Source organism: Polychytrium aggregatum (genome assembly GCF_025602895.1).
Source record: "Polychytrium aggregatum strain JEL109 chromosome Unknown BJ171scaffold_8, whole genome shotgun sequence".
In the NCBI taxonomy this organism is placed as follows: domain Eukaryota; kingdom Fungi; phylum Chytridiomycota; class Chytridiomycetes; order Polychytriales; genus Polychytrium; species Polychytrium aggregatum.
The window spans coordinates 40,990-65,977 of record NW_026516210.1 but is presented as its reverse complement, the minus strand read 5'-3'; the positions used below and the strand labels follow the sequence as shown (position 1 = coordinate 65,977).

The window sequence follows — 24,988 nt, the reverse complement described above, 5'->3', positions numbered from 1 at the left end:
GCACTCTGTCCTGAGCCGGCTGGCTGGCTATGGGCTTCATCCGCTCGTTACCTCTACCAGAGTGTATCCTTCGCGACTTGCTGGTGATTTGTGGAGCTTATGGTTCAGGAAGCGGACACTCCGCAAGCTCACTCCGCCAACGACGACGGCGAGCAAGAGAGCAATGACCCACCAATACAGGTCCAGCCACACGCCGCCTGAGGATGAAGACGAGTCAGTGTCGTTGGAAAACCGAAGCGTCATGGACTTTTTGAGGAGCCCGAGAGCCATCGTCACGGCAAAGAGCCCAAAGGTGAAGATGCCAAAGGCGATGTGGATGATGCGGAACCGTCGGCCGGACTTGATCAGGTATGCAGGCAGGATTTGGAGCGTGGTCATGGCGACGATTGCGGCCAGGCCGAGCTTGGAGTGGAGGTCTTTGAAATGCGTCGGCTCGGGTTTGAGGGAGCGGGTGTAGTAGACAACGCCAAAGGACATGCATATCAGCGCCGCCGAGAGCAGCTGGAGACGCTTGTGCAGATCGATGGACATCTTGGTGGCCCCGAGGGCTTTGCCGGCAGAGCCGGTGTATCGTGGAAACCACAGCAGGGCTTGGACGGTGGCGAGCAGCGAGAGCACCGCAAGCAGAGGATGCAGGAGGAACAGCTTGTAGCCGGGCTGGAAGACGGTAAGGCGGAGGACCGAGAGCGCCGCAAACAGAATGACAGCGCCCTGGAAAATCCGGGTGAGGATCTCAGAGGGAAGCATCTCGGGGAGGTTCACGGATCGGTGCAGCCGACGCCCGAAGCCAGATGGAGGACAGAGGGGGCCCGTCTTGGACGCCGACATCCAGCCCGACATCAATAGTTCCCATGGACCGGCCGGCCCCCAGCACCCCCATCTCACCGGTAGATTCATCGGCTCGGTGCTGTCGCACGGATATCGAGCGCATGGTAGAGAGTCATTGCGGAGCAAAGGAATCTCTGTTCGAGCCAACAAACTAATGTTGCTGGACGGGTCCGCAAGCCGAGGCCCTTAGTGCGTGCTGTAGAATCGGTAGTAGCTCTCGCGCTGGCCTTCGCCGCCTTTCCGTGCATCCAACGAGAATTTGTATGCGCTGCCATCGGCACACAAGGCGAGCACGTAGATCTCTGCCCCGGGGGCCGTCGTGCTCCGTGGGGCCTCGAGATCGTCTACGATGAAGGTGCAGAGGCATTTTGACTCGGTGGGCAGCGAAAAGTGGCCAAAGCTCCATTCCGACGAAAAGTACTTTGGCAGGTACGGCGACAGAAACGACAGCGACGACTGGCGATTTCCCGTTGATGACGAACTTGCACCCCCAGATGCAGAGGAGGCGCTCGGACTTGAGGGCGGGGCAGCGCGAGGCGAGTTCTGCGAGGAAGACAGCGAGCGGTCACCGACAGACGGGTCTGCTGATGCCGCAGGCGATCCCGGGATGCTGCCTTGTGCCAGATTGAAAATATGCACCGTGCCTTTGTCGCTGGCAGTGCACAATCGGGTGCCTTCTGCGTTGAAGCTTATGCAGTAGATCTCGGCCTTGTCGGCACCACGGCGGAATTCGTGAAGCAGCCGGCCGCTGTGGGTATCAAAGACTCGCAGCAGCGTGCCGGTCTCCGAAGCCGTCGCCAACAGATGGCCTGTATGCGAGAGCGCGAGCTGCTGGATGTAGGTGTTGTGGGCCGGAATGATCGATAGTACCGGAGCAGAAAGCACTGCGCCTTCCCAGACCAGACCTTTGGGGAGCTTGATAATCTGGATCTGACCCTTGGATCGGCCGGGAAAGGCCACCAAGGCACCTCCGGCGCCTGACACTGCCGACACGGCAACCAGACCTCTCTCGTTGTCCGATGTTTCGAAGTTGTGGAGCATCTGGGGAGTGGCCGAGAGTGTGTAAATGAATACTCGATTCAGGAGCACCACAATGATCCTGGGCGGCGGCATTGGGACAGGCCGCGGTTGAGAAATGCCAAAGGCAGCCGGGCACAGACGATCGGGTTTCATCGGCATTGGCGACGATGGGATTTTGCCACAAGACGCAGCCGTAGCAAATGTTCAGCCGTGGTTGTCGAGGCAAGACCAAGTCGATTGTCCGCAGCGACCCCAGAGCCGACCCGATCCGCACACAGGAAGTTGCGCAGATAAATGGGCAGAAAGATTCGGTCAGCCACTCTCTCCTTCTGAAGCGGCAGTAGCGGCAGTAGCAGTAGCAGGAGCAGTGTCATGTACATGGGCAGGAGCAGGGTCATGTACATGGGCAGGCGCATTCTCCCCAGTCGCTCATCGACACTACCTGTCCTTTGTCAGCTTCACGGCCTTTATATCGCTCTTGAATTCGAGCTCAATAATGATTCGGGCCTTCAGATCGTCCCAGATCATCACTTTGTTGGGTGGGAACCGGGGATTCTTGCCGCCGCCAACCAAGGCCAGGTAGTTTGTGCGATGAAGCATCTCGACGATCCCCAGCCCTCCCGAGGATGAATCGAAGATGGACGGACCCGATTCCTCGGCGGTGACTCCGGTTCCAGAGCCACCATCGGCCTGCGAGGCGGCCGCTCGCACTTTGGCCGGACTGAACTCTCTCCGGGTCTTTTCCTTGAGCGGGTTGGTGTTGTAGACCCGGAAGCCGGCCTCTGTCGCGATGGCAAAGCAGCCTTCGTCCTGGTTGAAGGCGATGTACAGCAGTCCAGGGGCAAACAGCGCATTCGCCGAGGATTGCTTTGATAGATGCATGCTGCCGTTGGTGGTGAGGAAAGGGAGGAAGGGCGGCTGCAGGGCCGGTCGACTTGGTTGTGCTGCTCGAGTGCTCGCAAACCCGATCCTCTGCTGCGTTTGTTCAGGCCAGAGCGTCCCTGGCAGCATGGGCCAGGCCCTCGGACACGCCCTCGTCTGCCCTCGTCTGCTCTCGTTCGCCCTCGTCTGCTCTCGTCTGCTCTCGTCTGCTCTCGTCTGCTCTCGTCTGCTCTCGTCTGCTCTCGTCTGCTCTCGTCTGCTCTCGTCTGCTCTCGTCTGCTCTCGCCGAGACGCCCTCGCACGTGATGAGAACGAGCCGAGATCGGCGGCCACGTGACTGCATCTGGCAGATGGCGGCGAGCCGCCTCACGCCGAGCGATCCCGCACACTTTCCCACCCGCAAATCGCCGGTCCTCAAAGCCATGGTAGGCACTGGATGATACTCGCGAACAAAGGCACAGGGAGTGGGATGAGTGTGGCGATTTGCCCAGGCCCCGCCTGCAACTCCCGAGGCGCGTCGCATGGTCGCTTCGGGAGGCGAGCTCGTCGCTTCTGCGCGTCTGCATCGTTTCGGCGTGCCGGTGGCATATACGGGATGTGTGGTGGTGCGCGAGCGTGTGCGAGCGTGCGAATGCCCAAGCCGGTCTGGTCCATCTCGTATATCGGCCTCGGTGACGCCTATCCTGCACAAGCGAACGCCGTGGCGGCTGATATATCTCTGCTTCCAACATCTTGAACTCGATCATAACACACGGCTCACCCAATGAACCATTCTCATAGTCCAAGGGAACCTCGATCAAAGACGCAATCAAGGCCTGGGTGAGTATGATACATTTAATCATGGCATCAGCGATGGAGGGGAGCAGGCGGGATTCCTGCGATGCAATCGTACTGGCGAGTTCGACATATGGACGATGCGTTCTGTGACGGTTGCTTTTCGCTGCCTCGAAGCCTCATTCGACGGGTACAATCTTGTATCGCATGTGTGCAGGAAGAAAAAACGGGCCAGGTCGCTGCTGAAGCCAAAATCATCAAGTTCTGTATGACGCAGCCCTTCATCACTAAAATGGATGCCTCGCTGGCGGCCCTTGTAAACTGCGAGTGGGTTTCGATTGCTCATGATGCCGGGTGCTTTGTTGGGCAGGCCGAGTCTACAGGACTGCGAGATGCCCAGCAGGTCGCACGACAAGGGTACTTACTCATGCTAACGGCGTGGTCACTTTGGTTGGATTGAATCACAGACACCTGGCCCTCTCAACCAACCTGATCGAGAAGATGTCGAATCTGCAGGGCCTATGTGAGTCGCCCGTAGGCTCCACCTATGTGATACAGAGTGGTGGTGGTGGTGGTGGTGGTGGTGGTGGTGAACCCGCCATGGCGACGAGCCGCGGCCATCTTGCTGTGTCGCTGCTGCGGTGGTCCGGGTTTTGACGTCTCTGACTATATCGGATACATCGTTGCGTTCGGCTGCTGCATCACGCCAGCCCACCTCCGCATTCTCTCGCTCGGGCGGAATTGGCTGAAAAAGATTGAAGGACTCGATGCCGTGGCGGACACCTTGGAGGAGCTGTGGGTGTCCTACAACCAGATCGAAAAACTCAACGGCATCGAGTGTTGCAAAAAACTCAAGGTGGTTTATGCGAGCAACAACAAGATCAAGGCCTGGGACGGTATCATGTGTCTGGTGAGTATCCAGGTCGAGGGCATGGAGGCTCGCCTGCTGTCGCCTTCGAGAGTTGCATCGCACCGTGAGAGTTAGCTGGTGGTCCTGACCGACTCTGGCGGTTTTCAGAAAGATCTGCCTCAGCTGGAGGACGTGCTTTTGGTGGGAAACCCGGTCGAGGAGAAGGCCACGGCCGATGGGGTTTGGGTGAATGAGATGACCAAGAAGTTTCCCACGCTCAAGCGGCTGGATGGCAAGCCCATCATTCACGAAGAGGAGGGCGACGAAGAGAAAACAGACTGAGGACCATCAGTTGTCCCCCCCCCCCGACGGAGCTCAAGATGCGGAAGATCGAGTCGCTGGTTGGATGATCGATGCGGTCCGGCCCTGGTAAACGCGCTGCCCTCAAGATCGATCCTCAAAAGCACGTTGGATCACAGAGAGCTGCTGTCTGGTCACTATTGTCGTGAATCAATGGCCCTCGACAATAACACACGATCAGAGCGACAGCTCCACTATCGCCGCGTTGTTGCGAGCTCTGTAGACAACTCTGGTGTTCAAGCGCGGTGTGCTATCAACAAACGCAGAGGTGGGATGGAATGGCAGGGACTTTGCGACAGGTCACTTTCCAGGCCCCATCATCCCGTTTCGCACACGTTTCAAGGGCCCCAGCCACACGTTGTGGATGCACAATCTCGGCTGCATCGCGCAAGGACACGGGGACGATGTGGGAGACGGTAGGGATAGAGTGTAGGTTTAAGTGTCTGTATTCTACATTTCCATGAAAGCCAGCATTGGGCTTGGACATTGAAGTCGGAGTTGGCCAAGGCTGGAGACCAGCATAGTCATACAGGAGAAGAAGACACGCCAATCAGAAACAAAAAGAAAGAATATTGCGCTGGATTGGCGGAAAGCGATAGTAGGCGCACAGCAGAGGAGTATAGAGGAGGGAAGTCGTACACCAAAGATAGAAGTGAAGATCGAAAAAAAAAATAGTCTCAAAGAAGAACACATGTCAGCGGGCGGCATCTCGGGGCATCTCGGGGCAGGGCAGGGCAGGGCAGGGCAGGGCGGATCTGGCTGGCTGGCCTTGGTTGGCACGAAAGAGGACTTGGACACGCGCTGCCTGGACCTAGTGGCCAGGAAGCGAGTCTGTGGGAGTCAGAATCATAGACGATACCCGCGAAGAAACGTGGTTTGTGTCAGGGAGAGACGGGGTGTGGCCGGCAATGTCGGATCCGCTGATGGAGGGCGACGCAGCTTGCAGGGCTTGGACAATTTTGGGGTACTGCTCGGTCGAACAAACGCAGACGATGGGGAAGGCGCCCTGTCGGCCGGTCTCGATGATCTGGCCAAGGGCCCAGCCGTCGTCAAAGGAGCGGAGAACCTTGATGTTCTGGCCCTGAGTCAAAGGAAGCTCGTCACCAAGCTGCGACTCGTAAGGATGGATGGCCGTCACGAGCTGGCCGGCGATAACGCTGGTCAGGGGAGTGAAGAGCGAGTCCGAGTCCCGGTTGCTCGAGGGAAGGCTTGCGGGAGGAGGCGTATAGGGTGCGGTGGTGTTGATGTGAGGCGGTACATAGGACGGCTGCAGACCGGCAGGGCCAGCTTGTGCGGCTGGGATGGCCACCAGAGTTTGCGGAGTATACGATGGACCGGCCAAGTTCGAGCTCACGGCTGGCTGATAGGCTGCCGGCGACGTGTACAAACCGACGGCTGGTGAAGGCTGCTGCGAAAACGAAGGAGTGAGCTGTTGTGGGAAAGCCGGAGTTGGGACCTGGCTTGGAGCAGTGTAGTGGCTGGAGGCGGGAGTGGCCTTCTCCGAGGGACTGAAGGACATCTCGGAGGGAGGGGCGGCACTGTAGGGCGGAAGCTGCGATGGGATAAAGATGGTTTGGCTGGTGGTGGGGGAGGCAATGACGGCGCTGTTTGGCAGAGCCGGGGGTCGGTTTGCTGGGGGAGCGCTTCGGGGCGAAAGGGGAATTGGTTGCCCAGGGATATCGGCCACTTCGCGCGAAACATAGGCTGGGGAGGCATTAAAGCCCGTGTAAGGAGCCGCCGCAGGCACAGGAGGGTGCTGGGCCGGACCAGGCTGGCTGGGGTAGGCGTAGCCTTGGTTGTTGCTGTTGCTGGTGTTGGGGGATCGAAGGCCACCGGCGTACGCAACCGGGGGTGAGGTGGGACCCACTGACCGGGCGTTTGCAGGGCTGGCATGGCCCGACATTGGCATCAGCTGGGTTCCGCTGGGAGCCGGTCGATGTCCAGCGGCATTCAAGACCTTGTAGTTCCCGTCGCTGGTCGAAGAGTTGTGGCGGCGACGGACCAAAACTACAGCAACGATGGCACAGAGCACAAGAGCGCCACCGACAGAGCCGAGGATGACCGGGAGATTAATGGAGGATCCGCCACTGCTTGCCGGGGTAGGGCTGGCCGTTGGAGAGGCGGCACCTGTTGGGGAGATGGGTGTGGTGGTCGAAGAGGCTGTGGCAGTGGCAGTGGCAGTGGCAGTAGTGGTGCTCGACGAACTTGTTATATGGGAAGCACAGCAGGGGTCATTCGGTAGCGAGCTACATCCGTTGGCCATGTCCGTGGCATCGAGGAAGCCTGGAGAAACAACCGAGGTGGTCAGTTTGGCAAACTGGTCAAGACCACTGCCATCGTGCCTGGCCGTGCTCGGCCGTGCTCGCGCCGGAGGTGGTGGGATCACCAAGCGAGCGCACTCCAGCTCCACAATATGCAGATATGCATCGACGCACATGGACATGTGCATGGACACACAGCGGACATGTCCGCTGGCATTGCCCGCGCACACCTGCATCCTTGACGATCGAGCTGCTTGTGCAGCCAACTCACCACAGAACTGGACGTCTTGGTCCACGCCTGCATAGCACGGCCCGCCATTCGGCGTCGCCAGGTCCGCCGGGGCCGTCGTCGAGCAGTACGTCTGGAAGGTGCCCAGGGTCGTGGTCCGGCCCTGCGACTGCGTCGTGTTGGAGGTGGCAGGACAAGCGGTCGGGTCGTTGAGGAGCGACTGGACGCTCGCAGTGGCAATCTGGCACTGGGCCGTGCACAGGGCCGGGCCGTGGACGGGGCTGCCGGCCGGAGGCGGGCACGAGCAGCTGCTCTGCATGATGTTGTCGCGGATGATGACGCTGCACCAGAACGAGAGCTGGTAGCGGAAGTTTTGGGAGATGAAGGACGAGGCCGATGCCGAGCAGCCCTTGTTGGAGATGAAGTTGTCGGCGACGACGCTGATGGTTTCGTAGCGCTGGATCATGACCTGGTTGAAGGTGTCGGTGTTGACGCCCGTGGCCGGGAACTCGTCAAAGTAGAGACTGTTGATGCCATAGCCGACAAAGCTAGAGCCGCAGATGTTGTTGGCGGCGAGCGGGAAGCAGGCGCCCGGGGTCTGGCAGAAGGCATCGGCATGCTGCACGGTGGCGAGCAGGCAGGCAGCGACGCCGGCAGTCCAGAAGAGGCGCATGGAGGGCGACGGCCAAAGGAGACAGCAGCTGGAGAGGGCAGGGCGGCCTGCTGGGTGGCGGGGAGGAAGGCGACCGCAGGACGATCGGCCAGACGAAGATCGAGACCGAGTCCAAGACGAAGACGATGACCAAGTCCAAGACGACGGCCAAGACAGATTCAAGGCCGGCAAGCCCGCTGCAACGGCGCTTTGCCCTGGGGGCGAAGGCCAGCGGCGAACGGCAAAGGGGCAAGACAACTGAGCAAGGAGACGACGCGCACACGCGCAGCCCATGTCGCACGGCGCCCCTGTGCACACCTATCGACGCGTTCACTGGTGGAAGCAACGCGCCTGTCGAGTGGAACGACGCGCTTGTATCGTGTTCCACAGAGTGCGCACATGCATCAGACGCGCTGCGGTGCGCGCGAGTGCGTGGCTGCTCCCGTGCGACACAGGCGCCTGGAAAGGCAAGCGGGGCGTGACGCGGCCTGGACGGGCGAAACCAAAGAGGCGTGTCGGCTGGCACCAGAGGACCCTCTGTCGCCTGTGTTTGATTGAGTGTTGGGCCAGAGGTGGTCGCGGGAGTTGGCCGGATCCTGATCAGCAGCGTCCGCTATGCGGTGGTTGCGGTGGTGGATGTGGTGGGTGCGGTGGGCGACTGCCGGGCAACGAATCACCACCACCACCACCACCACCACAACCACATGCGCCAAACATGCAACGCGTGCGGTAACGTCGCCAAGGCCGGTCTGTTTCGGGCTTTGTGCAATGTCTATTCCCTGCCTTGCGCCCGCAGTCTCACCATCGGAGACCAAGGAGCAAGCAGGCAGAACAAGCAAGGAATCATGGTGGAGGAGGGGGGTGGGCCCACGAGCCCCAAAGAAATGCAGGAGGATACAGCGGGTGAAAATGCAAGTTCAAGGCGGATATGGTGCAAGATTGAGGCAGCCAGCGCGAGCGCCATCGCGCGGCTCCTGGATTTCTGGTGCAAAAGGTGTCTTTCGGCTGCGTGAAGGTTGATGGTCGTCGGAACAGCGTCGCAACGGCCTCGGCCTGCCACTTGTCGGCTGCGGCGAGCATGTCGTCGCTCCTGGTGCGCTGACTCGGCCGTGGGAGCCGTCGTCGTCGTCGTCGTCGTCGTCGGTGACGTTCAGCGGGGTCACTGCCTTGTCGCTCCAGTCCCACTCCCCTTCCTCGCAAGAGGCAAGGCCCCGCTCGAGCTCGAGCGGGCGGAATTGGTCCTCGGGACCGCGCGGGATTCAAATGCGGTGGGCGTTCCGACGAAGCAGAGTGGGAAGACACCCTTCTTGTTCGTCCCCGGCAGCAGCCCCAGGCCCCATCCGTCGTCGTATGCCGCCAGCACAATGACGTCCTGGCCGGCCTGCAGCGAGAGTTCGTCGGCCATTTGCGACTGGTAGGCCTGGTGTACCTTGTACAGCCTCGGCGAGTCGCGCGGCTTGGCTGGTATCCAGGCCCGCTCCATGGCCGCCGTCATGAATGGGCTTTGGCTGATGCTGAAGTTGTCGACCGACATGATCGGCGTCTCCACACCGGGGGTCGTGACCGATGGGATGCTGTATCCCGATGTTTCTGATGGAGCCTCCGACTGGGCTTCCGACTCGGTCTCGGATGGCGTTGCCGACCGGGGTGTCAGCTCGGCTTCTGCAACGGTCTCGAACGTGGGCTTTCTCAACAGAGCCATAGCCGAGGATACGCGCGAAAGCGACGAATGGTTGCTGGGGCCGATCGTGCTTGGGACAGTTGCTCTCATACTGTATCGAAGAGTTGGCCTGGCGCCGATCTTGGATCTCGGCCAGCTTGGCCGGCCTCGTCGACGCATGTGTACATAGAGTGCCACGCCGGCAACGACTGCTATTGCGACGGAGCTGCAGCCGAGTACAACCGCCAGATTTGCAGAGGAGGGGGTTGGACCCTGGCCGGGACCAGGGCCAGGGCCGACGGTCGCATTGGGTCCCTGGCCTGGGTTTGAACTTGAGTTTGGACCGGTACAGCAGCTGTCGCCGGGGTTGGAAGTGCACCACACACCTAGGGCCTGTGCATCTCGGAATCCTAAAGCGTCGTCGAGTCAGTCAATGGCGGAGATGCTGAGTCAACCAATGGCGGAGATGTCGAGCACGACAGCGACGGGCAGGTTTGCCCAAGCAACATGCAACATGCAACATGCAACATGCAACATGCAACATGCAACATGCAACATGCAACATGCAACATGCAACATGCAACATACATATCATAGAGCCTCTTCTGTCCATCGCTGCCGGTACCTACCGCAGAACTGAGCCTCCATCGGCACTGGCTGCTTGCACGAGGCCGGACTGGAGCTGTTGGCCGAGAGCAAGCAAAACGTTTGAAACTTGCTGATGCTGCTGCTTCGGGCCTGTACAATGGTTTCATTCGACGAGCTTGGACAGACGGAGGGGTCGCTGAGGACTTGTTGCAACGACGAGGCGGCCAGTGCGCACTGAGGGGCGCACAGGAATGGGTTGTTTTGTGGTATCGATGGCGGCGGGCATTGGAAGGCATCATTGGCAATGTTGTCATGCACAATCCAGCTGCACCAGAACGAGATCTGATAGCGCAGCTCGAACTGAATGGCAACCTGGACGCCGGGACCGCATCCTTTCTGCGAGTCAAACACCTCGGTTACGGCGCTGGTGTTCACAAAGGTCGTGTTGATGTAGCTGCTGAAGTTGGCGGTGGTATCGGGGATGTTGGTGACGCTGGGCAGCGGGTAGGCCCGGTTGATGTAGAATCCGGCGTACTCAGGGCCGCAAATGTTGTCGCTCGTGAGCGCAAAGCAGTCGCCTGCAAGTGCTCTGGCGACTGGGAGGAACTGCATCAGCAGGACCAGCACAAGAGAAAGCGCCTGCATCAGCGGCAGCATTGGCGAGCAAACAAGGTGCAAAGGACAGGGCCGGATGCTCTCGTTGAAATGGGGCTTGCAGGGGCGGGCTGGAGCTGGCAAAGACATGCGACGGTTGCCGAGCCGAATAGCGGCGGCAGCAGCAGCAGCAGACAGGCGAGATGAGCAGCAACGATGGGAGATGGCGACAGGAGATGGTGCTGGGATGAGGGGCGCAATGCGCAAGCGCGAAAAGTGTGGCTGGCAATGAGTGCAATGAGGGCAGCGACTGGTGCAACGGCGAGCGCGCCTTGTGCCGTCCGGATTCGGCTGTCCTGGTGAGAGGCCGCAAGGGTGAGGCGAAGCGCAACAGAGCCCAGCCGATGCAATCGTGATGCGGTCGATGCGGCTGCGATCGATCAGAGTGTTCGCCCGTGCATTCGATGGCTGTGTCGAACAGTCCAGCGGCAGCGGCGGCAGCAGCGGCCAAGCGCATTGGTGTCGGTCTTGTCTGTCTTGTATGAATATGAATGGCTGCGTGCTGAGCACCGCGAACGTGCTCGTCGCAGAGGTCCGGTGTCTGTCGATTGAGTTGGCTCGTCTTGGACCTTCCGGCCTTGGGCTTGTGCCCAATGGAGACACATGCAATTCAACAGATCACTTCCGAGTGAAGACCACTGGCCGCTCTCTGGTCTCCACCATCGACCTGCACACCGGTCTCGCAGTGCCAGCGGTGAATGGTGCTCTTGGACACACTGGCGAATGGCCATGGGCAACAAATTATTCGATCCATGGCCAAAACCAAGGTGTCCCCGTTTCTTTCTGGAACGCCTGTAATCATCCGCGCAGACATGTCCATCCAGAACCGAGCCCATCCAGAATCATGTCCATCCAGAGCCATGCGCATCGGAGCGATGCACGTCAACACAATGCATCGAATCGCCCGCACTCGCATCTCGACTGTTCCGGCCGCCAAACGCAAACACATCCGGCCTGGATCTATTTTTAGCACCGTGCGACCACGGCAACGAACTGCTTGCGTTCTCTCGGGCCTGATTTTCTCCCGGTGCTCTCGTTGTCCAGCAGCATGGCGCCGTCGTCTCCGTCGGAATCGATCATGAGAGCCCCCAGTCCCTCCTCGTCTGTAGACCAACGACAGACACCGTCACCGCCGTCCCCGCCGCCCCACAGGCCTTGGCTCGGGCTCAAGCGGGCCCGCGGTGTCTGGGACTTGACGACGATACCATTGGATACCGACTTTGAGGTCTCTGTCAAGCTCGTTTTCGTCTCGGAAGCAGCGCTCCATACCCCGCCCATCTGCGTCGACTACGTTCTCGAGTCGATGGAATATGTTCGGATCCTCAAGCGCCACATCAGCGTGCTCATGCCCTCGAGCACTTCCAGCGACGGACAGGAAGACGACGACCACTCCGGACCGCTCATCTCCCTGGTCCACAACGGAGTCGAACTGGAGGATACATCCCAGGTGAGGGATCGGCAGACTGAGATGCACTATCGAGTTGCCGGAGGAGATTGCTGTGGCAGAGCCATGATGCATGTCTAGTGCATGGGATTACTGTCTTTACTGCCGAGGCCACTTCTGCTCGCGCACAGCCTAACGGCAACTTTGCTCTCAGCTATTTGAATACAAGATCAAACAGGGGGACACGATCCAGGTCGTCTGGATAGGACCAACGCACGACCGCAAGATCGAAGAATAAACCCGGCAGTCACATCCGGAAGTCGGTTCTATCCATCGTTCGCAGCGAACGGCAAAGTGCCCAACAAGTCCCAATCGAGCTTCCCAGTCGAGCTTCCCAGTCGAGCTTCCCACGCAAATGCTCGCTGTCACTGGAATGGGCCCTTCAAGAGTAGACTGTCCCTTGATCGACGCCTTCCTCTTCCATCCGAATAGACATTTTCAGATATCAGTTTTATCGCGCCTGCCCTCGATTTTAGGTGTGTTTACAGTCTATCCAGAAAAACAGGACAGTTCCCTCCTGGCTTCAGATGTCTGAACCCGCTGACTGAGTGTAGGCCCAGCGGGTAGGCCATGGCATTGCACTCCTGTCTTCGTTGGCAATCTCTTTGTTTTGGTTGGTTTGGGAAGCATGGTCTTGAATACACTCGGTCGATCTCCTGTGGCGATGATCGACTGGCATACCGAGATCATGTTCCTGGCTGCATTGATGTCTCGATCCCACAGCGTATGGCAGCTTGCACAGCTCCGGACAAAGTGTGGTTTCTCGATATCAAGATGGTGCTGTGCTTGGCCATGAATGCGATGAGTGGGTGGGTGTATTCAGGTTCCAGAAAAAACACAGTCATAGCCCAAAACGGGGGTGTCCCCATTTCATTTAGGAAACGATGTAGTTGGGGTATCGGCCGAGATTCACAGGTGCTCGTGGCGTGGTGGCCAGTGTCAGCAGCCATATTCAGCATCCACATCACTGCACCGGGCGGCCCGCTAGTATTGATGCGTTATTAGTGTCGCCTGGTGCATGATATCGGCGTGCGAGTTAGGCGTGGTCCGCAGTTGTCCACAGGTGTCGGCTGTGCAGGCTCATGAGAATGCCTGCCTCGAGCTCACTGCACATGCAGACCAGCTGCAACCCAAGGTCGTGCAGCTTGCAACGTCGACGAATCTTCTTCAGTGGCAGGGTGCCCCGTTATTGTTTGGGGAACTGTGCCAGCCATGGCCTCCTAACTCTCATCTGCCTCTCAGCTGCCGGTCCCTCTGTGGCGCATCCGCCAAAAAGTCCTTCAGGGGCGCCGGCTCACCGGAACCGTTGCTTGGACACCATCGCCCCGACACCATCGTCCCGACATCATCGCCCCGACATCATCGCCTCGACGCCGGCGCTTGACGTTGTCTCCCCCCCCCCGGCGAATCGAGTCCGCACAGATATCCGTTGATGCCCACAGTGGCTCTCTTGGCATCCGCACCCCTGCGATGAGCAGCTCATCGTCATCCTTGCCCAGCGCCTTGCTTTCGCCGTCCGAGCGTTCCGCCCATATCCTCGACCCAACCAGCAATAGTTCCGACAGTGATGAAGTCTTGTGTCTATCCCAAAAGAACTTGACCGCTGTTCCCGCGTACGTGATGCGTATGGTCCATCTGAAGCGGCTCAAGCTCGACCACAACATTCTGACGTCGCTGCCGGCCGATTTCGTCGGGTTGGTCCATCTGCGTTATCTGAACCTGCGATCTAACGGGTTTACCATCTTCCCTTTGACGGTAATGGTGTTTCCCTTCGCCGATTGGCTTGCGAGCATTGTGAAGCCGCTTCTCTCTTATTGGTGTCTCGGATCGAGCATTGCCTTTCGATCTCCCAGGCCGGTCGCTGCTCTGCTGCTGTTGCCGGGTATCCGTGCGCTTTCCTTGGCTTCTGAGGCAGGACAATTGCATATTAACCCGCCTGGCATCTTTGTCTTGATCGGTAACGGGGTCTAATCTGACGATAGATTTTTGAGCTGCCGAGCCTCGAGGCTCTAGGTTCGTATGGGTGGCGGGCCGTACTTGGTGGGCTTGGCGCAAGCATTGCAGTGGCCTCGCTTTGGCAACAGCAGCCGCTCTCCTTTGTTCCAGAGCTCGCTCGTTTACCGGCCCCAATTGCGCTTCGGATGCAGATCTCAGCAAGAACAAAATCGAAGATATCCCTGATCGCCCCGATTGTTTGAAGAAGTTACGGGTATGCTGTTTAGTGCAACGCCTGCTTCTCCAGATGGCAGAGTAATGCGCTTTTGGTTGAGGGCCGGGAAACGCTGGTGCACTCTAATGGTATCCCGCTCGGCTACTGACTCATCATCGTACCTGGACTCTCAGATCCTCAGTCTCAGCGACAATGTACTAAGGAAGCTTCCCCGTTTCTTTGGAGGACTGGATCGCTTGGAGCGTCTGATGATCGGTATGTCTGGCCGCACTAATGAGCACAGTGGAGCCTCCAAAGCCGTCAATCGATGACTATTCTAGATGTCAAGGAGAGCGGTCGCCATGCACAGACATGCACAGACATGCACGGACATGCGAGTCAATTCTCATTTCCCCCTGTTTGTCCGTTTCCCGGCAACAGCACACAATCCAGTTGTCTGGCCGCCGCCCGAAGTATTGGAGGGCTCAAGCGACGACGCTGCGTGGCTAAACAGGGTCAAGCAGTTCCTGAACTCCTCGAAAGGTTTGTCATTTCTGGCGCAGGCGGAGCAGGTTCATGCAGGCTCATGCAATCTCATGCAGGCTCATGCAGGCTCATGCACGCTCATGCAAGCTCATGCAGGCTCATGCAGGCTCATGAAGCTGATGGGATTGGGACAAGGGCCAATCGTACATAGCCAGAGCCGCGGCCAACACTGCGATCTTGAGCCAGCAATGAGCGTTCCCTTTCTAGAATGCTAACAGTCTACCTTCTGTTTATTGCGTTTCTTTATACTGCGGTGCTGCTCATTCGTATCTCCTGAACGGCCTTCGAATCGCGGTCATGGTCGACAGACAATGCCGGCCAGGGCTCTGCGGCCTCCCACCCAGCACATACTTCGGTACCAGCAGTCGTACGAGCCCCAGAGAGCCCACGGACCTTCAACCGCGACTCGATCAACGTCCCTCCCTCGCCGAGCATATCCGCACCCCGAGGAGGTGGAGGGCCCTTGTCCATGGTGCGGGTTTCGTCAGCCGGGTCGAGTAGCATTCACTCTGTCAGTGTCCCCATGACCAAGACCCCATCATCCGGAGCCCTTTCACAGACATCGGTCCGACATGGGCGAAAGCCGAGCGAATCGATCAGCGGTGCTCGCGAGTGCGATGCACTTTGCGACATTTACTTCCGAACCTCTTCCGAAACACCGATCGATGCCCATGGGCTGGGCTCTGAATGGGATATTGGACTTTTAGAAATATCCCGGACGATGGCATTCGCCTCCGCCCAGCTGTACAGAACCATACGCAACCTTGTCGTTGGGACTGTCGATCGCGAGGCATCCATCAAAGACTTTGAAAAAGAGCTCAAAGATATGAATCGGAGAACGGTTCGACTTCTCTCCCTCCTGACGAGTATCACCACCCCTCCTGCCGACGACACCCAAAGGATCTCGACTCGGGACGTGTGGCGAACTCTTATGATCCGTGTCAAGGAGTTTACCCTGGAGGCTGCGCTGGGCTCCAAGCGCTTGGTCCTGGCTGTCCAGGATGCTCTTCCCACTCTTCTCTCCTCCGTCGACGGAAGGTTGGCTCGGGCTTTCATGCTTTCGTGGCAAGGAGTCATTACCGAAGTGATCGACGCCGTGGAGTCGACTGCTCGGCTGAGAGTCATAGCTCACGATGCCGGGCCGTCACCTCTGGCGGCCGCAGCAACCATATCCTCGACAATCAGCGACTCGACCTTGACAACCGAACGAGGCCCGAGATCCAGTCAGCTCCGTACGTCGCTCCAACGGACGTTCCCCACCGAGCTGTCGCTCGCAGAGGCCTCGACGCTGCCATCGGGCTGCGACGAAGAGCTGTTTGCCTTCACCGAGATCTCGATCAACGCCGTCATCAACGCACTCGACCTCCTTCGGGGATTGCCGGTGCAGCTCAAAGAGTCTTTGGAGCCGCAACGCGTCTCGGATGAGCCCGATTCAAAGCTGCTATTGGCATCTACCGAGAGTCCTCAGGTTGCTGGCCCTCCTGGGGGCTTTGTTCAGTCGTCTGTGCAGGCCCTGCAGCTTTCATCGCTGATGCAGCAGCTGGATACGGCAAACCACAGGCTTAGTTCGGCGTATGAAGCCCTGGCCAAGACGCCCTCGAGCGTTTCCTGCCAGGAGTTGTTTTTCGAGGAGGCTTTTGCTTTTCTTAAGGTGAGAGGTGTTTGCACAAAGAGGGAGACATCACCCACCCAACTCAAAGTTGCCCCGCGCTTCAATGCGAGCCGGCGATCCCGTAAGCGGACTGTGCTCGGCGACCGTTTCTGCTGGTCGCCTCCCAAAGCTGACGGTGGGATATCGCCGTCGTTGTGGGTTGGGTTGGAGTCGTGATTCCTGACCCTCCTCACTGTTACCGTTGATACTGCGATTGCTAGGTCATCGTGGGCCTCAGCTCGCTGGCACGCGATATATCACAGTGGTTCTCACTCAGCCGCCAGCTCACGGCAGTCTTGCAGCATCTCAGTCACTCAACCAAGGCGCTGGCCGTTCTTCTCCAAAACTACCGCCACAATCGACTTGGCGGTGCCACCAAATAGACAAAGCACTAGAGCCGTATCGCGAGTTCAGCTTGATTGGGATATGATATTGGGAGCAGCTGTGGGGCCATCGCCGTGGGGCCATCGTCGGGGGGCTTCAGCCGAGACTCGCTGCGAGAGTATTTTACGAATGTGCCCTGGTGAATCGTGCAGGATAAGCGATGGCGCTTCCGTGGTTGAGAATGCTCAACGAAGGAGTATTCCACCGCCGCAACAGACGCACATTCCCCTGTGCCCACACACCAGCTGTGCGGTTTGTGGAAGCGATTGTGCTGTAGACTTTGCAGGGCCACCGTGTTCATCAGCATATACGTTCGCGGCAGAGTGTATATGAGCTCCGTGGTGGTGCCAAAGCACAGTCTCTAGTACAGGCCGCTGTGCTTGCAGTAGCTGACGGATACTGTTCTTTGGGATTGCATGATCGCACTGTCACCAGAGACATGGCGCACGGACGCTTTTTCTGCGCTTTATTCGGCACGATTGAGCTTGTTCTTGAGGACAGCTGTCGTGCGCTGCGACCGCTGCAGAAGCTGATTGCTGAGAGTGGGAGGCAGTGGATCCATCATTGAGTCAGCGCCAAAGATACAATGAGACGGACCACCGAGACAACATGATCGACAAAGCGTTTATGCCAAGGCAGCTGCTTGCAAAACGCACCTATCGTCCATCAAGCGATGAAGGAGATTCCTTTGCTTCGTTCCCAGCTCAACAGCTGGCTCGGCGTCATCGTCTGTCTCTAAACTGAGGCGAGTCATAGCTTTCTCGATCTGGGGTGTCGCGCAAAGACAATGGCGCCATTTTAGAAACGCAACGATCAACCCCAGGTCCAAAGCAGCGTGGGGTTTGTGTGAAACGAGATAGAGAGTGAGAAGGCATGCCTACCTTGTCTGTGTCGTCTTTGAATCCCCTCAGGTTTCGACGAAGCTGCTTGAGCTGCTTGAACCACTTCTTCTCGTCCTCACTCAATTGTGGCTGCGTGTGATCGGTCAAGATCTGCAGCATGGCGTCTGCCTTTTCTCGCTGGGTCTTGTCAGTCTCGATGATCTGGTCGAATCGTTCGACATCTCGTTGACAGTCTCGCGCGACAAGCTGGGTCACGGTGGTTTCTAAATCTGCAAGGACGCTTCGTTGCCTGTTGTACTCTTCGATCTGAAGCAATCGACTGATATAGAAACAAAAGGACAGACACGTTATTGGCTTCGATTCGCGCAATCGAAGATACGAAACGCTGCCTGCTCGCCTTGTCTGGCCCGACATGATCCAACCGGCCCAGTCGAGGTGGTCCTCGTTTGGGATTGCCGCTCCATCTCGGGATCGCCGCTGCACGGCGCCACATACCGCTCCTCGAGATGGGCCGTTGACAGGAGAAGCTTTTCAATATGCTTGTACAGAATTTGGACACAACGCGCGACTGTGCTGAGGTTGTCTTCACTGAGCCCGTCTGGAAACCTGGCGTCTTTGACGAGCTTCAATAGGTTGGTGAGCTGATCTCGATTCAAGGCATCGAACTCTGACACGTTGAACTGGCCCTCGAGGAGAATGGATTGCTCTTGGTTCGAGGAGGGGTTTGCGGTTGGCTCACGGGGTGCCGGCGTGGAGGGTGTGTGTGGAAGCAGCAGCCCAGCGCCGGTGTCGTCCAGAACAAACACACAAGGATGGAGAATGCTTGAATTGCAGGGAGTAAATCCAACGATCGTGGATCTGTTGAACAACGGGTCGACGTGAGCAGCATTACAGAAACAAATCAACACGAGCTGCTTCGGATCACGGGCCTTCCTCGCTGCCCGCGAGCCCAGGCATAAACTCGGACTTGGCCGCCATACCGATCACTTTGGAGAGCCTCGGCGTCGAGCAGAAACTCCACGCGACTGGATTCAGCAGCCTCGAGGGTATCGGAGCCCGTTTGGCGTGCGAACACCTCGAGATGGTAGATGCCGCTGGAGTGAACGCAAAATGCCGAGGAGGGTGCCTGAGGATCGCGGTAGAGCTTGATGTTCACGGGCTCCATCCAGTCGCTTTTGACCTCGGTCCCGAGATAAAGCAAGTCCGAAACATAGAGAGTCCGGCAAGGCTGGGCGATTGCACAGGCGATGGTACTGGTTACTGCCAAAGCCTGCCGGCGCGAAGAGATCTGCATCGAGGATGTGTCCTTTAACTGCGCAGTGATGGACTGGTTGGTTTTCAGGATCTTACCCTGTGCTCCTTGACCGCTTCAATGTTCCAGAAGGGCTGCGAGCTCTCGAGCTCGCTGAAGACGCCAATCATTTTATCCATATATCCAACAACAAGCGTGGCGAACTGGTCAGAGCCGAGACAAAGGATGTCGCATGGGTCTTCGAAGGACTCTTGTGTCGAGGGCTTGAGGAGATACGGTCCTATGCACTTGGGCTTGAAGCTCTTCATAGATCGCGGGATAGTCAGAGTGGCCTGATCCAGAGGGAGCTCCTTGCTTATGATGCTCTCGAGCTGGGCATTTAGATCGGCGACAAACTTGTTTCGCCAAAAGTGGGTCTCGTTTTCAGGAGACTCTGTATGGGTCCGTTTGTCCTTTGCTGGATCGGGTGTGTCTGGTTTGAGGGCTTGTGATGAAAGTCGATAGTCCGCCTCGTTCAATTCCTCCAGCTGGAGCAGCGAAACAGCATCCGCTTTCCTGGAGCAGGCGGCGGAAGCAAAGCCAATCGATACGGGGGGGGGTGTGTGCTTTAGGCGGAATGGCACCAGCGAGGATACGCCCAAGCAGACACAACCATCGAGTCAAATCATACCAGATCGTTGGGGCAACAGGACACATCGAGAACAGGTCACCGTTCTTCATCAGTACGTAGACTGTCATGGGTCCCCATCCAAAGTTTGGGCCAAAAGTAAACGAGACGATGTCGTTCTCATCCCTCAGCAGCCCGAAGCCGTGGCTGCGTCGTGAGGATCGGCTTGCGAACGCAAACTGCTGGTCGATAACATCGGGATCTCTGGATATATCCACGAGCCTAGACCAGGTTGGAGCCGGTTGAATAGGCAGCATTGAATGGCGCAGACAGACAAGACAGAGCAATACCGGGGGAGGGTAGCGCATACCTCAAGACTCCATCTGAGGTCAGTATGCACAACACCGTCTCGGGCGCCAGGGGATGCCACAGAACCTTGACAATGTGAGCGCCATCGAGCGCCGACAGCGCCGACGAGGCGACCTGGAATGACTTGCAGTGTACGATGGGCTTGGATTTTCGGATAGCTAGCGGAGGTATTCGGATGACGTACACTCGGCGCTCGTCAAAAAGTGCAAGCAGGTTTCCTTGGCCGCCGCTCAATACGATGCGCTTGGGCTCAAACGGAATCGATGATGTGTCCAAGATCTAGCAAAATCAAAGCAAGGCGGGTCAGGGCTGGCAAATGAACCGAGACAACGGATACCCACACGGAAGAAATTCAGCAGTATTCATACTCCTCCTGATGCCAATGGAATGCCGCCAGCATGGAACAGCGGCTTTCCCGAGATCCAGATCGACGAGTGATCGAGAGCTTACATTCGACACCTGCTGATCAGGCGACTTGAGGGTTTTGACGTCGACGAGCCACAGATGAGGATGTCGATAGAATATGATTTCTGTTCCACGATACTCGCAGAGGCTGGGGCCAAGAGGCCCCTGATAGCTGCTGCTGCCGGGAGGCTGATCCGTTCCTTCGAGAGCAGCGCACCCGTCTAAGCCTGGAGCGCTCGAGTCCCTTTTCCAGACCAAGCTATCGGCCATTGCTGTCCGCAGGATCAAACAAACTCGGAAAGAAGGAGCGAGTCAAAGAGGGACCCGGATCGGCGTGCAGTGGACTGTGGATGGAACGACAGCCGGGTGTCGGCAGGGCGATGGCTGTGGTTGAAGCAAGTCGGGCCAAGATCAAGCGGAGCCGATCGGCTGCGTTTTGGCGGCGCAGATCCGGGCGTGCTGGTTCCAGCCGACCGACACATCCAATCAACGAACAATCGGTCATCAACAGGGGCCTGGCGACATTCTGAATGCAGGCGCCCGGTCTTGAGGTCGATGGGATGTTCCGGGCCACACCGCCGTATCTGCCTTCATAGAGCTGCAACATAGATGCAGCATGAACCTGATTTGGTGGCCGTTGATGCTGCCCTTTGAACATTGCCGCAGTCGCCCACAGCGACAATGACGGCAAATGGAGAGTGCTCTGATGGGCCCCGGCTCGCACGCGATGTTTTCTGGGACAAGCACGGTGACTTGATACAATTTGCGTGAGTTGTCGAGCAAAAATATATTGGGCGACTCGCGATTCCTATCGTGTACTCGCACACTCGAGAGCAAAGCCGGAGGGCAGCATGACAAGACAAGGCAGGACGGACAACAAAATTTTGAACGGGACTGGGCACATGAGCAAAACGTCGCATTGCGGGGCGAGAGAGGCGCAGTCGATTTCAATATACGAGAGTGCAAAAACAGCTTGACCGCGACCTATCCAGCCACGCTGGCAACCGCCGATCGAGGCTTCCACCCGCGAAGGGATGGCAGTGCCGCTGCCTGTATTCTCGGTCACGATGGATATCTAGTCACGGCAGTGCTTTGGCAGATCAAAGTTCTCGCGACCGAGGTTCTTGGCATTCACGCCCAGACCACGCTTGGCAAAGCCCTTCCAAATCTCGCACGAGTTCTCGCCGCTGTTGTCGACCTCGTCGGCTTGGAGAATGGCATCGCGGGCAGAGATGAAGTTCGGGAAGCAGGGCTGGAGCTTCATGCCATCGAGCACGATCTGGAGAGCAATCACGTTTCCACCATACTTGCCCTTGTGCTTTTTGAAGCTTCGCTTGGCCAGGGCTCCGGTGCGGAAGTCGCGGTAGAGCTCCGAGCCATCGTCATCGTCACCCTGGAAGCCATTGTTGTACCAGTCAGGGTCGTAGCCGTGCTTCTCGACCAGGTTCCAGAAGACCTCGTAGAGGATCTCGGCCCAGACTTCGCCCTTGGCGTGAACCCCAAAGTACGCGGGCTTCATCACAAAGGCGTATGTGGACGGGTTGGTTTTCTTGCTGGTGGAGTACGGGAACTTTCGGATTCCATTTCCGCCGTTGGCGTAAGAGCCCATGGTAAAGTCATCCTCGCGGGTAGACTTGCTGGTGGTGCGGAGGATTGTAGCAAAGTAATCGCCCCAGCCCTCGCCCATGCCGCCGGCCTCACCCCATCCGAGACAGCCCGAGTTGTCCGGGCCGCCGGTCAGACGGGTCGAGATGCCGTGAGCGTACTCATGCATGATGATTCCGCCCTCAAGATCGCCATCATGGTTGGGATCGGTCACGTCCCAAATATACATTCTCATGCGGCCGTTCTGTCCATCCGGAGGAGTGGCAAAGTTGGCTATGAAAGCAGCGAGGGTGGACGATCAACGTTAGTGATGGGCGATTTGATATTGATGGTGGTCACCCCAGCGACTGCACTATCGCAGACGACCACGCTGATGTGGAGCGAGAGCGAGGCACGCACGTTGGGATCATGGTCGCGTCGACCGACTCCCTTTGCCTCTTGCGGCGCTCGCCAGTCGACAACAACAGCAGAAAGACTTACCGTTGTTTGTGCCAGAGCCGTCTTGGGCGTTGGCGATAACAAAGTCGTTGCCCTTGCCCCCGCGACCAAAGTTGTCGAACTGAAAGTTGCCGGACTCCTCGTCAAAGCCATACGTGTAAAAGAGGTCGTGGATAGCATTGTTCCAGTAGAAGAGGTTGGTGATGGCGGCATCCTCATACTCGGTAGGCTGCTGACGCTTGAGATCCACGGGGAAGTCAAAGATCAGGTTGTCGCCACCGTTTGGACGATAGTTGGACTCCCACTCGTCCCCACCATCTTGTGCCGGTGAAGCCGAGGCGCGAGAAAACATGAGGAGTCGCGACGACGTGCCGTTAGTATGGATACGTGCCCGAGACGAGAGTGAGGTACAAACCAAGGGTGTGGCCTACCAGGGTTGTTTTGGGCGAACGCATTGTTTCCGGCCGTCACGGTGAAGTTCTTGCCCTTGGGTCCGTGCTGGGCATGCCAGCCAAGAGGAGAGGCGGTTTTGTGGGCGGGATCGTGAACCAGGACGCGCTCCCCATCGTTGGGGTCGTTCGTTCCGATAGGGTAGACGTTGTATGCAGCGTCTGCGACCCAGTCAACGAGCTGCAGAACCTTGCCGGTCTCGGTATCAACATGGGCATGATACCAGTTGCTGTTCAAGTCCATTTCAATGTCCCACACCAGCCGGAGCTCCACGGCGCCGGCGGCGTCGATCTGGATATATTTGAGCTTGGTTGGAATGTCCTTCTTTGAGAAAGAGGCGCCCTTGACGACGAATTGGGGGCCATGTGTGTTCAGGCTGTTGATGGGGACGGTTTGGAGGGAACTGGGGCGGAAGGACTGGAGGCCAACAAACTCGGCCAGACGCGCAACAGCCTCGGAGGGCGAGAGCTTAATGCGACTGTCGGCCAGATCGATGTGAGCAGAAACATCCTCATGGCCGGCAGCGGGAGCAGCAACGGAAAGAACTACATCGTCGCTGGCATCGTCTTGGAGCCGGAGAGCGGGTTCGACAGAAGGCGACGCGGATTGGAAGAGCGTCGATCCAAATGAAATGACGCGGCCGGCTCGGTCGACGTTGACATTGGCAACGCCGTTGGCGATTTCAAGGCCGCCGATGAGCTGGCGAAGATATACGTGGGTGACGCCGTTGTGCTTGGAGCGGTAGGAGCTGGAGACGACAAGGCCATCGGCCGAGACGCCAAGAGCCTTGGCCAGATGCTGTTTCGCAATCAGAGCAGGATCGAGATCCGAGGCCGAGAGCTGCGGGGAAGGATTGCTCAGGGGCGATTCATAGTGGTGGACGGTGGTCTTGTCCAAGGTCGGACCAAAGTTGCCGACGGTTCGCGAGGAATGGCTACGGGGAAGGGCGTGCCCGGCAGCGGATCGGAGGGCCGCGGCGACAGCAAGAGCCTGGACGAACAACGAGTGGGAATAGTACATATCGAAGGATGAGACCCGGAGATGCGAGAGGGCGGGGGAGCGATGTGGTTTATAAGTGGGCAGGAGGGCGAGGAGCGAGGCGATGGGGGGGAATGCGGATGAGGGCGATGGCGATGGCGAAGACGATGGCGACGACCAAGGGGCCGGTCGGACGGAACAGACGCGCAAGCGGGTGGCCGGACGAGGCCGAGAAGACAGCGAGAGGGGGCGAGAAGACGGCGAGATGCGGGGATGGCGAGAAGAGCAGCGGCACAGACAGCCGGCTGATTGGTCAGGCGGGGGCAACAACACACACAGGCGCCTTGTGCTGGGCAGGCGGCGATTGGTCGGGTCGGAGCTGCGCCAGCCAGGCCAAGAGCGCAGCGGCAGAGGCATGGCGCCCCGTGACGGGGCCATGGGCGGGCCGTGGGCGGGCTGGTGACCCTGGCCAAGGCGACAGCGAGGCGGCTGTTTCCCACGGCTGCTCTCGCGGCGCTTCCCACGGCGGCTCTCGCGCGCCTTCTGCGCAATGATACCGCCAAGCCACACACGCGACTTTGCACCGCCACACGCACTGCGCGTCTGGCCTCTGTGTCGCGCGCCGATTTTCGCCCAATCACCGTCCCGGAGCAGCCAGCCTCATCCCTATTTCTCCTGGCCACCACCCTCCTCCTTTGCTCGATTCCATCGCCTCGGGCTTCTCCTGAGAGTCCACTTCCGCACCTCCCCGCATGGCCCTCGAGATCGATGCTATCATCGCCGGCGTCGCCGGCATTGCTCGGGCTGTGCCGGGCGGCGTTCTCGAAGTCGCCGTCCAAGCCGCAATCGCGCTGTACACCGCCATCCAACAGGTCAAGGAGAATCAGCAGTCGTGGACGATCTTGGCCAACCAATCCCACGACATCCTCCAAACCCTGAGCCAGTGCCAGTCTGACGGCGAGACCTTCCGGCACCACGTTGACCGCATCGGCAGCTTTCACCGCGAGATCCATGTGTACTACACAGAGAAAATCATGGCCTGTTCCCAGGTCAACCGGATCTTCCGCGCCCACAAAACTCGGAAGCGAATCGAGCTGTTTTGCAAGCAGC

General features: G+C 58.3%; 10 protein-coding genes across 10 annotated transcripts; 4 read left to right on the top strand and 6 right to left on the bottom strand.

The window, feature by feature from the left end:
* Window positions 1-36: 36 nt before the first annotated feature.
* BJ171DRAFT_578871 (uncharacterized protein) lies at window positions 37-747 on the bottom strand (the record flags this gene model as incomplete). The annotated part of the gene is made up of 1 exon (XM_053113924.1): window positions 37-747. The coding sequence occupies one exon, from the start codon at window positions 745-747 to the stop codon at window positions 37-39; it is 711 nt and encodes a 236-aa protein (XP_052969214.1).
* A 138-nt stretch (window positions 748-885) lies between these two features.
* Window positions 886-2,835, bottom strand: BJ171DRAFT_493749 (putative Wdr45l protein). The gene is made up of 2 exons (XM_053109936.1): window positions 2,291-2,835; window positions 886-1,927 (listed from the first exon to the last, which is right to left on the bottom strand). Exons 1-2 carry the CDS (start codon window positions 2,728-2,730, stop codon window positions 1,015-1,017), a joined length of 1,353 nt encoding a protein of 450 aa, XP_052969213.1. The 5' UTR covers window positions 2,731-2,835; the 3' UTR covers window positions 886-1,014.
* Window positions 2,836-3,080: 245 nt separating this feature from the next.
* On the top strand, window positions 3,081-4,697 carry BJ171DRAFT_639835 (uncharacterized protein; the record flags this gene model as incomplete). Its single annotated transcript, XM_053115750.1, has 6 exons — window positions 3,081-3,155; window positions 3,511-3,549; window positions 3,722-3,831; window positions 3,972-4,027; window positions 4,215-4,414; window positions 4,523-4,697. The coding sequence occupies 6 exons, from the start codon at window positions 3,081-3,083 to the stop codon at window positions 4,694-4,696; spliced, it is 654 nt and encodes a 217-aa protein (XP_052969212.1).
* An 828-nt stretch (window positions 4,698-5,525) lies between these two features.
* On the bottom strand, window positions 5,526-7,877 carry BJ171DRAFT_420902 (uncharacterized protein; the record flags this gene model as incomplete). The annotated part of the gene is made up of 3 exons (XM_053107462.1): window positions 5,526-6,001; window positions 6,578-6,909; window positions 7,243-7,877. 3 exons carry the CDS (start codon window positions 7,875-7,877, stop codon window positions 5,526-5,528), a joined length of 1,443 nt encoding a protein of 480 aa, XP_052969211.1.
* Window positions 7,878-8,202: 325 nt separating this feature from the next.
* Window positions 8,203-8,945, top strand: BJ171DRAFT_292060 (uncharacterized protein). The gene has a single exon (XM_053106938.1). It carries the CDS (start codon window positions 8,472-8,474, stop codon window positions 8,874-8,876), a length of 405 nt encoding a protein of 134 aa, XP_052969210.1. The 5' UTR covers window positions 8,203-8,471; the 3' UTR covers window positions 8,877-8,945.
* BJ171DRAFT_493745 (uncharacterized protein) lies at window positions 8,559-11,135 on the bottom strand. The gene is made up of 2 exons (XM_053109935.1): window positions 10,146-11,135; window positions 8,559-9,926 (listed from the first exon to the last, which is right to left on the bottom strand). Exons 1-2 carry the CDS (start codon window positions 10,846-10,848, stop codon window positions 9,016-9,018), a joined length of 1,614 nt encoding a protein of 537 aa, XP_052969209.1. The 5' UTR covers window positions 10,849-11,135; the 3' UTR covers window positions 8,559-9,015.
* A 673-nt stretch (window positions 11,136-11,808) lies between these two features.
* BJ171DRAFT_596724 (uncharacterized protein) lies at window positions 11,809-12,440 on the top strand (the record flags this gene model as incomplete). The annotated part of the gene is made up of 2 exons (XM_053114699.1): window positions 11,809-12,205; window positions 12,357-12,440. Exons 1-2 carry the CDS (start codon window positions 11,837-11,839, stop codon window positions 12,438-12,440), a joined length of 453 nt encoding a protein of 150 aa, XP_052969208.1. The 5' UTR covers window positions 11,809-11,836.
* Window positions 12,441-13,519: 1,079 nt separating this feature from the next.
* On the top strand, window positions 13,520-17,193 carry BJ171DRAFT_292033 (uncharacterized protein). Its single transcript, XM_053106937.1, has 7 exons — window positions 13,520-13,957; window positions 14,185-14,215; window positions 14,350-14,411; window positions 14,546-14,627; window positions 14,793-14,894; window positions 15,206-16,630; window positions 16,770-17,193. The coding sequence occupies exons 1-7, from the start codon at window positions 13,673-13,675 to the stop codon at window positions 16,976-16,978; spliced, it is 2,196 nt and encodes a 731-aa protein (XP_052969207.1). The 5' UTR covers window positions 13,520-13,672; the 3' UTR covers window positions 16,979-17,193.
* A 205-nt stretch (window positions 17,194-17,398) lies between these two features.
* On the bottom strand, window positions 17,399-20,677 carry BJ171DRAFT_578865 (uncharacterized protein; the record flags this gene model as incomplete). The annotated part of the gene is made up of 9 exons (XM_053113923.1): window positions 17,399-17,468; window positions 17,589-17,698; window positions 17,814-18,093; window positions 18,270-18,632; window positions 18,755-19,002; window positions 19,125-19,581; window positions 19,697-19,915; window positions 20,004-20,281; window positions 20,453-20,677. The coding sequence occupies 9 exons, from the start codon at window positions 20,675-20,677 to the stop codon at window positions 17,399-17,401; spliced, it is 2,250 nt and encodes a 749-aa protein (XP_052969206.1).
* A 498-nt stretch (window positions 20,678-21,175) lies between these two features.
* On the bottom strand, window positions 21,176-24,149 carry BJ171DRAFT_493735 (Fungalysin metallopeptidase-domain-containing protein). Its single transcript, XM_053109934.1, has 3 exons — window positions 22,882-24,149; window positions 22,493-22,768; window positions 21,176-22,285 (listed from the first exon to the last, which is right to left on the bottom strand). Exons 1-3 carry the CDS (start codon window positions 23,918-23,920, stop codon window positions 21,483-21,485), a joined length of 2,118 nt encoding a protein of 705 aa, XP_052969205.1. The 5' UTR covers window positions 23,921-24,149; the 3' UTR covers window positions 21,176-21,482.
* Window positions 24,150-24,988: the final 839 nt, after the last annotated feature.